Raw genomic sequence first — 12,153 nt, 5'->3', positions numbered from 1 at the left:
GTAACAAAAGAGTGAAGGTTATGACCCTAAGAATAGTGAAGTCAATCTGCCTTCTTTCTTCTTTCTCCCTGGACTCACTTCAAAGGTCTGGGGAAGGAGGAGGGGAGAGTCCCATACCTACTGCAAACCCCACAAATTCAGCCTACACTAAATAGAATCAAATTACTCTACAACAGAAAGAAATGGAGTTAGATCAAGATGTATCAATAGGGACAAAAAAACATGCACACAGAAGGGAGACTTTTTGACAACTACCTTTTAGAAATCGGGTTTACATCCTAATAAATTGAAATTCTTTGGGGAACCTGTTTCTTTTTACTGTTATTTCTGGGAGTATTTCTATCCAAATAAGGGACTCTTGTATAGATTCCGGTTGCCATCTCCTTGGTCAGTTCTGGAGAAGCTCTTTGATTTTATTTCTAATCTCTATATTTAATAATAATATCTGAATATTTACTATGTGCCAGTGACTGTGTTTCTGTCAATGTCTAAATACCAAGTTTACAGATTATTCTATACATTATATTTAGATTACTATCTCCAATCTCCAAAAATTTATTTTAGGAGCCCCTAATCTCATGAGCAGCATGTTTCTGAAACATGTTCAAGTTACTTTCTAAAATTATTTCCACAAATCAGTCTAGTGTTAGTTTGTATCCATTTCAGACGTTGACACTTCTAATCTTACCCCCAGATCCACAGATTACCTCACAACTCAGATCCTAGTGTTCCCTATAGACTGATTTTAATGTGTTCTTTCAAACACCTTTTTTAAATAAGAAAAATTGATTTGTGAATTCTCTTTTATAATTTGTGAAACCAAGAGAAAGTGAATGGCTTAGTAAAGGATGCTCTGTATCAGGGAAATGTGTTAGCAGATGAGTCGGCCCTACTCTTCGTGATTCCTTGGACTGCAGCTCACCAGGCTCTTCTGTCCATGGGATTTTCCAGGCAAGGATACTGGAGTGGGTTGCCATTTCCTTCTCCAGAGGATCTTCCTGACCCAGGGATAGAACCCAGGTCTCCTGCACTGCAGGCAGATTCTTTTCTGAGTTACAGGGGACAGAGTTAAAATGTGAACTTTAAATTGTCTAGTATTTCCCTTATTTAAATTTAGCCAAACAAATCATTAAAAAATGTTTGTATGATTTAGACATTTGGCAAAACTGTTTAAATCACCTACTTTTAAAGACTATATACACATTTAAATGTAATTCTCCTAGACAGATAACAATCTATTTTTAAAGACATGGAAATTTCATAGTCTCCTTCCGTAAACAATTCCACAACTAAAACATTCTTCTAGAAAATGCTCATTACAGCTAACTACAAAATTCATTCATTAAACAAACATGCACTGTGCACAGGTATTGTACCCAATGCTGAGAATATAAATTAAGACATTGTCACTGCTCTTAAAGAGAAATTCCACTTAACAAAGGTACAAATGTCCAGTCAAGTCATATATGTTAGGTAACAAAGTGAGAACTCAAAAAGCTCTCAAAAGGTTCAGGTAAACTAAGTCAGGTGAAATTAAATGGCAATAGAATCAAATTCATTTACTGATGGGGGGGTGGGGAGGAAAGGGGAAAAAAGGAAAATAAAAAATCTACATGAGTCTAAGTAGGGAGACCAGGCTAAACAATAACAAACGTAAAAGCCATGAGAATGCAGCTGATTCCAGATTTAGTAATCATGTTCCCAAGAAAGCTAATTTTAGGATGGATTCATAAAAATAAGGTGTAAAGAAAAGGGGTCCAAATATTTCCAATTGACTTTGCAGCAAGTAGCCCTCAGTGTCGCAGGTGTCTTAAGTACAGACTAGAGCATGTTAACAGGACAACGGAAAAGGTGAAGGATCTGAAAACAGTATCAGAATGATGATGTTTACCCTAAAAGAAGACAAAGCAGGACATGAGTTTTTTAAATATTTAAAGGACCTGTGTGACAGAAATTGCTAGCTACCCTTTCAACACTAATTTTTTCCTTCATCCTTATCTATAGAGCCCTGATTTTTAGCAGAGCACTTTAATGGCCCCCAGCCTCCTTGAGGTTAGTGGCCATGTAACTAAATTCTGACTATTGATAAGTCAACAAAAGTGGTATGTGGTACTTTCAGAAAATCTCCTTCAAGAGAAGGGGTATGCCCTTCTGCCTTTCTTCCTGTCCTGCTGTGAGGAGTGTCATCCTGATGACTGGCCATCCAGCAGCTACTTTGGATCACAAGGGCAAAAGCGACAAATTAGGAACAGAGCTGTAGGAAAGGAGCCTGGGTGCCTGACAACTTCATGGCAGTTGTCACTTCAGCCCAGGACTTTCTACTTCTGGATATTTTTACATGAGAATAAATTTTCATTTTGTTTAAGACACTGTTATTTGGGGTTTCTCTTACATGTAGTTGAACTTTAGGTACAAAAAAAGGGTATTTTCTAAGACTCCGACATCTTTAAAAAATGAAATGATCCCCTTTATGATGCAGTTACCAATCTCTGTACCTGTTTAAATGGAGGCTGTAAGACAAACATCAGAAGTGGTAAACATTCCAGGGGGTAAAGAAAAAGTGGGTTACCAGACCTCTAAAATTCCTGTCAGCTCTTAAGATTATGATTTCCCCCCAACTTCTCACTTGGGGATGATCAGTGGCTCTAAAAAACAAAAACACACACCTCCTTTTTTCTGTTGAAAACATATCTGGACTATGCCCACTAGACTCAGCCCAACACTGAGTAGCACAGTGGTGGGCAGTCTTCGGCTATGCTGCCTGACCCTATCTTGGAGTTAAATTTATTCCAAGACAGGCACCTCTAAAGTAAAAATAAAGAAGTGTGAAGTGTAGTTGCTCAGTCACGACTCTTTGTGACCCCATGGACCATAGCCTGCCAGGCTCCTCTGTCCACGGGATTTTCCAGGCAAGAATACTGGAGTGGGTTGCCATTTCCTTTTCCAAAAAATAAAGAACCAAAGAGCAAATCAATAAACTCTTCAGCAAAACTGTTGTCATAAAGACAATCATAAGCCTGGAAATGAATAAACCAGGATCTCTGTGGAGATCCTTCCTGTGTGCCTAGCGTAGTTGGTTAATCAAGATGTAGCCCACGACCACCACCCTGCTTAATATTTTTTCCTTTTATGCAATGAAGGTAACACCCTTATCCCCTTTCCATCTTTCCTCTTCCATTCTGTTCTCCATCTTCTAACAGCTGTAACTTTACTTCATTTCCCTTGTTACACTGTCTTCAAATTACTGTTCTGTAATTATAATCACCTGTGCTTTGTCTAGTAAGTGATTTTTTAAACATTTCCTTGAAACAGTAATACACACACATGGCAGGAGTCCAATTTTGAACAGAACACACAAGATAAACGCTCCCTTTCATCTCAGAGTCTGACACCCCCATCTCTTGAGATAAACAGTTTTCAAGCACTCTTGAGAAATAAGCTGAACATGAATGTTAAGTTGGCTAAGTTGGGTCCAACTGGACTGTAGCCTGCCAGGCTCCTCTGTCCATGGGATTTCCCAGCCAAGAACACTAGAGTGGGTTGCCATTTTCTTCTCCAGGGGATCTTCCCAACCCAGGGATTGAACCCACGTCTCCTGTGTTACGCATTGCAGATGGATTCTTTATTGCTGGGCCCTAGGAAAGCAAACATATAAAGGCAGCTATATATATATATATATATATATATATATATATATATATATATATTCATAAGTATTTTCTAGAAACACTATCATCTTTTACATTTAGGTCCACAAGCTATTTTGTTGTTCAGTTGCTAAGTTGTGTCCGACTCTTTGCAACCCCATGGACTGCAGCACACCAGGCTTCCTGTGCTTCACCCTTTCCTAGAGTTTGCTCAAACCCATGTTCACTGAGTTGGTGATGCCATCCAACCATCTTGTCTTGTTACCCCTTCTTCTGCCCTCAACCTTTCCCAGCATCGGGGTCTTTTCCAATGAGTTGGCTCTTTGTATCAGGTGGCCAAAGTATTGGAGCTTTAGCATCAGTCCTTCCAATGAATATTCAGAGCTGAGTAGGCACCAAGTATATTCAAATGACCCAGCATCATTTATTCAAACATCCATTTTTTTTTTCTCATCACTACAGCATCACATTTGCAAAATTAAAATGTTCACATAATCATCTGTTTGGGAATCCTATTCAGTTCCATTGGTCTACTTTCTAATATCTGATAGTGCAAATCCCCCAACTTCATTCTTCTTCCAGATTGTCTTGGCTGTCTTTGATCTTTATATAATTTCCATATACATTTAAGGCTCAGCTTGTCAATTCACTCACACATACCATCTGCTGGATTCTAGTAGGGATTAGCCTAAATCTATATAGATCATTTGGGGAGAACTGACACCTTTACAAAATTAAATCTTCTGATCCATGAGGACAGTATCTGTCCAGCTACTAATACTTGGGTCTTCTCTAATTACTATCAACAACACAATTTTCAGTACAGACTTCTTATATCTCTTTCATTAAAATTTATTCCTAGGTGCAGTGGGCTGGATGGTGCCCCAAAGACATTAGGGCCTAATCCTTGGAAACTGTAAGATGTTTATTTGGAAAAAGCATCTTTGTAGATATGATTAAGGATCTTGAGACAAGGAGATAATTCTGTATTATTCAGGCGGGCCATACATGCTAGCAGTCTCTATATAACTGCGTGCCTGCGTGCTAAATCACTTCAGTCATGTCTGACTCTTTGCGGTCCTATAGACTGTAGCCCGCCAGGGTCCTCTGTCCATGGAATTCTCCAGGTAAGATTACGAACTGGGTTGTCATCCCCTTCTCCAGGGGATCTTCCCAACCCAGTGATCTAACCCACATCTCTTTTTGTCTTCTCACTTGCAGGTGGGCTCTTTCCCACTAGCACCACCTAGGAAGCCCCCTATATAACAGACAAGAGGAAAATTCTAGACACACAGAGAAGGCAACGTGAAGATGGACACAGAGGTTAGTGACTGTGGCTTCAAGCCTAAGAATGCCAGCAGACAACAGAAACTGGAAAAGGCAAGAAACAGATTCTCCCCTCAAGCCGCTTGAGGGAGCTCAGCCTACTGACACCTCAATTTCAGACTTTTCGTTTCTAGAACTGTGAGAGGATGAATGCATTTTAAGCTACCATGCTTGTGGTAATTTGTCACAGCTGCCACTGGAAACTAACATACTATTCAATATTTTTTGTGCATTCATGTATGGTAAAACGTAAAAAAATTTAATTTCCTAATTGTTTAGCGGTGGTATATAAAATTAACCTTTATATACTGACTGTATAAACTTGCTAAATTCATTAATACTAACAGTTTATAAATTTTATATAGACTATCGTGCTTTTTTCCAAACAACAAGTTTATGTATTTCTTTCTAATCCTTATATTACCTTGCTTTTTTACAGTCACTGGGATGCCAGTACAACAGTGAATTATATCTCTTTTCACATCTTGAATTTTTAACTATGAAAATGTAATGTCTGTTCCAAGGTTAAAATATAATGTACATATTAAAAAATTTTAACATAGTAAAAAAAGCAGTCAAACAAAATAATCAATAGCCTTCTAGTTAACAAATCCAAAGGCCTTTTCTTAAACCTCTCTCGTGACTCTGCATCCTTCAACATTGTTTATGATCCCTTCTTAATGCTTATTTTTTCCTTGCCCAGATTCTTTTTTTCTGCCTCTAACCCCTTTTATAGACATTCCTCAAATTTTCTTAGGCCTTTTCTCTGTCTATACTGTCTTTGTTAACTGTTGGGATATCATCTTAAGGCCTATGATTATTCTTCAGAACTCTTCTCTTCAGGGGCAAAACAGAAACTTGTTTTTCCTTCTTTTAAATGCCATACTCAAACACCCATTCTTCTCCCTAGAGAAATGCAGTATTCCATGCTGCACTCAAGGAAATTGTGAAATCTTCCCACTTTAAGGGTTTTAATAAATAGAAGTGAGTTACCGAAGTTTCCAAATCTTCACAATATTTTAGTCCTTCATCTACAGACAGAAACTCCTTTCTGAAGAAAAGTGGCTGAAAGGTATTGGAATGCTGGGGTGTTAGAAAGCTGGCTGGCCAAGCAGCTTCAGAGTGATATTTATCTTTGTGAATTCACTCAGTTTAGGGTCTGGCCTTTGTGTTACAGGACCAGACATGCTGAATCATGATCATTAAAAAACTTGTGTATGAAAACCAAAATACCAGTGTGCTAATTCACAACGAAAAAATATAACTGTCAAGGGAAATGAACGGCTATTCATTTCATTTGGCCAAAATGTTCTCTCCCTGCAGAAGAAATTATATAGGAATTAAAAAAACATTTACAACTGTGTTTGTTAAGAAAGGAAATAGAATAAAAGGCTTAGTTGTAAGCTTCAAATATTTAATGGAATCATATCAGGTTTTGATAAGGAAGATGAAACTACCTCTACTACCAGAAGCAGACAGGTTTTTGTACCAGCTCAGGAGACTTTCCCCTTTAGACTGGGGACCCTGACAAATATTTACCTCCCAGGCTTTTTCTTGGCTCAATTCCTGATTTACACGTTCCTTCTTTAGGGATGTTATTTCTTCCAATGAAGACGACTTCTGGCCAGAGAGGCTTCTTTCCGTTTTGATCCATTCTGCATTGATCTATAGTAGAAATCTTCCAGGACAATTTTAAGTGTTTGACATAATACCTTACTGTGGACCCCAAACACCGATCTGCATACGTCTCCGTACTAAATGTTCACAAGAAATCCTCATTTCTATTTATTGCTGAGCCAAAAAAACCCCCAATTTTTTAAAATGAAGAAAATCTTAAGTAGCCCCCCAAGGCCAGGCAGCCTGGCACACAGCAGACGTCCTCAAATCTGGTGAACGAAAAATGCAGTTCCTATTCCTCGTGCCTAACGCAATTCAGGAAAGCATTACAGAGCAAATCGCCTGCCAGGCTGGAAAGCCCGCTAGACTGCAGCTCTGGGCTCACCTCCGCTCGGGGCCTCCGCCCTCTCCAGAGCTCGGCTCCAAGCCTCGACCACAGGTCAGCGCGCCGACAAAGCGCCAACTGGGCGAAGATCCCGTCCCAGTTTTTATTTCACCACGGACAACGCCCACTCCCCTAAGTAATGAAACAGAAAAAACGAACAAAAGAAAGGAAAAGGTGAGACAAGGCCGACAGAGGAAAAAGGTTTTGAAAAACAAAACACTGTTTGGTGATATACAGCTGCAGTGCTCGGTACTGGAAACTCATCTCGGCAGCCTCAGCCTCTCCAGGAAATCAGGCCCCAGTTCTGAGGTGCAGATCACACAAACTGCCGCGTCCAGAGGGTTAGGACCGGGCCCCCAGCTTCGGCCGCCCGGGCCTCGGATCCCCAAGGCTGCCCCGGCTCCTCCGCCCGACTCCACCGCGAGCAAGCGCGCTTCTCCACCTAGACGCCGGCGGGGAAGCCCTGAAATCCGGCGGCCGACCGCCCGCGGCATCTCAAAAGGGCCGCGCTCCCGCGACGCCCCCCTCAGAAAAGATTAAAGGGGCGGGGGCCGCTCCCGGGACGCTGAGGCCTCGGGGAGGCGACAGGCCTCGGGGAGGCGACGACCCTCCCGCAGGCAGACCGCGTTCCTTCCGCCCTGAGAGGGCAAAAGAGTCCCGAGGCCTCGCGCGCGCGCCTCCGCCCGCGCTCCGCAGCGCCCCCTAGGAAGGAAGCCCGCGAGGCGGCCGCGCCTCTGCGGCGATTTTATTAGCGCTCGGTTGGGGTTGCCCGGCCGGTCGGCGAGCGGGGCTTCCCCGCCCCTCCCCCTCCTCTCCAGCGCATCCCCCTTCCGCCCTCCCCCGCCCGGCGGCCGGAACCTCCCTGCGGGGCGGAGTGATACCGGCGGCGGCGTAGAGCGCGGAGCGGCCGAGAGGGGCGCGGGCGGAGGAGGAGGGGAGAGAGGCGGGGCCGGGGCGGGTTGTTGTGAGGCGACTGCGCTACTGCCGGACCGGGGCGGTTATGGCGGCTCCATATTAACACCCTCCTCCTCCTCCTCCGCCGGCGCCGCCGTCTCCTCCTCCTCCTCCTCTCCTCTCCCGCCCGTGCTCGGAAGCCATCTCCCCCTTCCCCCTGACGCCTACCTCTTCCCCCCTCACCTTTCCCCCTCCCCTCTTCTACCATGCCCGGCATGATGGAGAAAGGGCCCGAGTTACTGGGGAAGAACCGATCGGCCAACGGCAGCGCCAAGAGCCCGGCGGGCGGCGGCGGCGGCGGCGGCGCCTCGTCCACGAACGGCGGGCTGCACTTCTCGGAGCCCGAGAGCGGCTGCAGCAGCGACGACGAGCACGGTGGTAGCCTCGAACTCCTCCCAGCCGGCCCGCCTGCCCCCCCCCCCGCCCTGTCCCTCTCTCCTCCCCTCCCCCAGCCCCCTCCCCTCCCCTCGCCGAGCTCCCGCCCGCCCTCCCCCTCGGAGCCCGGGCGCTGCGGTAGCCTCGAACTCCCGGTGCAGTGCAGCAGCCCCCCCCCGCACCCCCGAGACCCCCGTCCCTCCGCCCTCCACCAATCCTCCGCCCTCGCCCGCACCCCCCCGCCCCACCGCACCTCCAGCTCCCCGCCCCCATCCGCTGCCATCTCCCGGAGTGCCCGGAGTTAATATCTTCCCATCCACCCGCCGCTTCTTTTCCTCCCCTCCTGCAATTTTCATATTTTATTAAGTATCTCTTCCTTTTTTTTTTCTTTGCTTTTTCTTTTTTTTTCCCCCTCCCCGTCTTTCTCTCTTCTTTTTTTTCCCTTCTTGACATTGCTTTGCAGATGTTGGGATGAGAGTCGGAGCAGAATATCAAGCTCGGATCCCCGAATTTGATCCAGGTAAATCTGTTTGCTTAAGCAAAATCCTGTCTTCTTACCCCTGCTCCCCCCCCCCCCATCTCCTTTTCTGGGACTGGTTTAGGGTGGAAAGGGGTAGAGGGCGGACGGGCGGGGTTGGGGTCCGGGTGTGCGGTTGGGAGGAGATGGGGAGCTGGGATGGGCAGGCATCTCTGGCGGGAGGCTGTCATGTCACGCTTGGCAGGGCTGTGACACAGGGCGTGTGGGGAGATGCGTGCCTTGCAAGGTTAACATGGTTCCCCTGGAGGCCACTTGCCCGCTGGTGGCATTCACCTTTCCACTCGCCTTGATCCGGGAGTGAGCGGAGGGAGACGGCCCTCGGTGGAATCGGGGGGTCGGAGGCCAGGGGTGGAGCGGCTGCGGGCCCCAGAGCTGGAGGAGCGGGTGTTCGGGCTGTGCGTGGAAGAACCCTGCAGATGTCAGTGGCCACCCGACCCAGCCCCCGGGAGCCCAGGGCCGCGCTCCGCCCTGGCGGCGATCCCCGGGCGGCTGTCACCGGCCGAAGCCGAGGGCGAGCCCTGCCTGACCCGCGGGCGCGCACACGGGATTTGCTTTCTTTTTTTTTTCCTTTCTTTTTTGGCTAGGTGGTGTAGCTTTGGTGGCGACCGCTTTGCAGAGTAGGAGCCGCGGAACGAAAGGGATTGGGGGAAGAGGGTGGGGAGAAGCCAGAGGCACACCTCGCTCCAGAGCCAGCCCCGGGGAAGTGAGACCACAGGACAAGTGACCGCAGCTGCCAAGGAGACATTTTCTCCCCGAGCAGCCAGGTTCCAGCGTCCTCTGCCAGCCCGGCTTGCGGGCTCCCTGTCTACTTTTCTCCAAACAGGCTCCCTGGCGGTCACGGGATCTCAGCCTGGTCGGGGATTGGGCGAGAGTTCCGCATATGGAGGCGCCCTTGTTGGAGCCTCTCGGAGTGGAGCGTGTCTCCTCCTCCCCACCCCACCCCAGACCCTCTTCAGTTCAGGCTTTGGGCAGGCTTGGAAGGGTTTTGTTCCCCCCACCCCCTACCCCTTGCACTTGGTCAGTTCCTTGCCCATTGCCCACTTACAGTACTGTCGTGTCTGTGTCGAACTCTTTAATTCTGTATTAGATATTAATGGGGCTTACTTGTATTTTCTTAGGGAAGATAGCATGTTTCTTTGCTTATAGTTTATCCGAGGGTATTTTCATTATTCTGCCCATTGCTGCGATGCAGAGTGATATTTACCAACCGTTTAAAGATGTTTAGGGTTTAGGCAGCTCTTTTAATTCTAAAGGAAAGGGTAAAATAATAAGGGTAAAATAGGATTGTCAGTGCAGGCTATTTTTCAGTAGGTAAAGACAATGATACAGGAGTGCTTACTAGGTCAGAGTTGCCTTCTAAATAACACGGCTCTTCATAAATTTTATTCAGAAGCTCTCAGTGTGTGTGCTGGAGGGCTTCAAATAATTTTAAATGTTGTGAAACAAATTTTCTTTATTTATGTAGCTAGTAGGTGAAAGCACTTCCACATGACTGCTGCCTCGGGTTTTAGCTTGACATTTGGAAGCCTACTCTGGCTTAACACAGACTGAATTAATCACTCAGGTCTAATTTTTGTGCCTTGAGCAAGTCACTGGCCCTCCCTAAGCCTCAGTTTCCCCAGCTGTAAAATGGAAATAAAAATAGGGAATTCTTGCTAAGGTTATATGAGTGGGCAAATGGCAGTACTCTTTGGAAGTTAAATTATCATTATTATTATTATCATGATTATGAGGAATGATTCTGCATATCTTTATATCTTTCTGATTTGGGGCTTTCCTTGGCTTACCGCTTTTTTAGAAATTGATAAACTTATTACCCAGTTAGAACTCAGCAGCATAATCAACATGGCTTTTTGTCCCATTAGGTAGGTTTATATTTCATAAACAACAAATGGACACAAGTTGATGAGGGATCTTGTGTTAAAGAGCTGGACTTCATGCTGAAACAGATGTGTGCAGGCCATGACCTAATCCCTGTAGCAATTTTGGGAACAGATTTCAAGCAAAGGAATACTAGAGCTGATTTTAAAGTTAGAAAAATAGCTCATTTAAAGTGCAGAGTACTTTTTATGTGGTTTCACATGGCCACTATTTGTATTACCCAATATCCTTGATCATCGTATTTTTGCATATTTTGCCTAAGTGGAATATTTGAGGGAAAAATCACAAATATTGTAATTTTTAAAGTTACATTTTCATTGCGTTTACTCAGACTATCACTGATGCTTTTTGTTAGAATAAGGATAGATACCGTTTTCTTTAGATTCATCTATAGACATGCCTCAGAGATAGTTGTGAGTTTGATTCTAGACTACTGCAATAAAGCAAATGTCACAATAAAGCACGTTACATGAATTTTTTGTTTTCCCAGTGAGTATAGAAGTGTACAGTGACATTAGGTCCAGAAATGCAATGTACATACCTTAATTAAGAAATGCTTTATTGCTAAAGTATGCTAGCCATCATCTGAGCTTCCAGGGAGTTGTAGTGTTTTTTTTATGCAGTAATAGCATCCAAGATCACAGATCATCATGACAGTATAATAATAATGAAAAAGTTTGAAATATTGTAAGAATTACCAAAATGTGACACAGATAAGAAATTAGCAAATCCTATTGGAAAATGGTGCTGATAAACTTGATTGACACATGCTTGCTGTAAACCTTCAATTTGTTAAAAAAAAAAAATTCACAATATCTGTGAAGCACAATAAAATGAGGTATGCTTGTATTCATTTTCTCCTCAATAATCTGCAGAATATTGAACCCAAGGGTACAACTAAAACCAGTTATCTAAACTTAGATGGGCTTTTCTGTAGTTAGAGGCAAATTTTGTCAAGCAAATGTAGACTGTCATTATTAAACACTTTTTACAAGGAAATTTTGAGTCTCTGTGCTGTTCAACATAGTACCCTGCTTTATCTTATTCAGAGTGTTGTGCTGTTATGTAAAGTTTTTACTCCATATCAATTCAATACCGTTGGGTCATAACTTCAACATATTTCTTTGGAAGAGAAGAAAAAAGAAAAGATGCTTATTAATTGATGATAGAAGTTGAGAAATGGTCAGCTCCTCTCCTTTTCTCTTTTACATACTGTTGTCTTTAGTCTTGTAAACCACTCAGTCTGTCTTCATGATTCTTCACCCATAGCCATCCAAGTCATTTGGAAGAAAAATTTCTTCCGTATCAAGATTAGTATGATCAGAATATAGGAAAATTAAAAGGATTTTTTTTGTGGAAGATGTTTTTACTGGAGGAGATGATAGTGATGATGATAGGAATTAAGCACAAAATTACTAAAATGAGTGTTT

The 12,153-nt window shown here is 44.3% G+C and overlaps 1 protein-coding gene and 1 long non-coding RNA gene across 5 annotated transcripts in view; one reads left to right on the top strand and one right to left on the bottom strand.

Moving 5' to 3' along the window:
* Window positions 1-3,332: 3,332 nt before the first annotated feature.
* On the bottom strand, window positions 3,333-7,600 carry LOC128061346 (uncharacterized). 2 transcript variants are annotated; one of them, XR_008200725.1, is made up of 4 exons: window positions 7,211-7,600; window positions 6,976-7,107; window positions 6,513-6,651; window positions 3,333-3,635 (listed from the first exon to the last, which is right to left on the bottom strand). It is a non-coding gene; the product is annotated as an uncharacterized LOC128061346 (long non-coding RNA). The 2 variants fall into 2 exon arrangements; XR_008200724.1 differs by having other exon boundaries at window positions 6,976-7,600.
* Window positions 7,601-7,983: 383 nt separating this feature from the next.
* Window positions 7,984-12,153, top strand: part of RCOR3 (REST corepressor 3) — a 51,748-nt gene continuing 47,578 nt past the window's right edge. For 2 of the 3 annotated variants that reach the window (XM_052653626.1, XM_052653624.1), the window contains exons 1-2: window positions 7,984-8,307; window positions 8,768-8,824. In XM_052653626.1, the coding sequence (XP_052509586.1) occupies window positions 8,136-8,307; window positions 8,768-8,824 (229 nt within the window). In that variant the 5' untranslated portion in view covers window positions 7,984-8,135. The remainder of the gene's footprint in view (window positions 8,308-8,767; window positions 8,825-12,153) is intronic. The other variant, XM_052653625.1, reaches the window with a different exon arrangement.

The sequence above is a fragment of the Budorcas taxicolor genome, chromosome 16 (genome assembly GCF_023091745.1).
Source record: "Budorcas taxicolor isolate Tak-1 chromosome 16, Takin1.1, whole genome shotgun sequence".
NCBI classification, from domain to species: domain Eukaryota; kingdom Metazoa; phylum Chordata; class Mammalia; order Artiodactyla; family Bovidae; genus Budorcas; species Budorcas taxicolor.
Note: the sequence above shows the minus strand (reverse complement) of the source record. Positions and strands in the feature narration are given on the sequence as shown.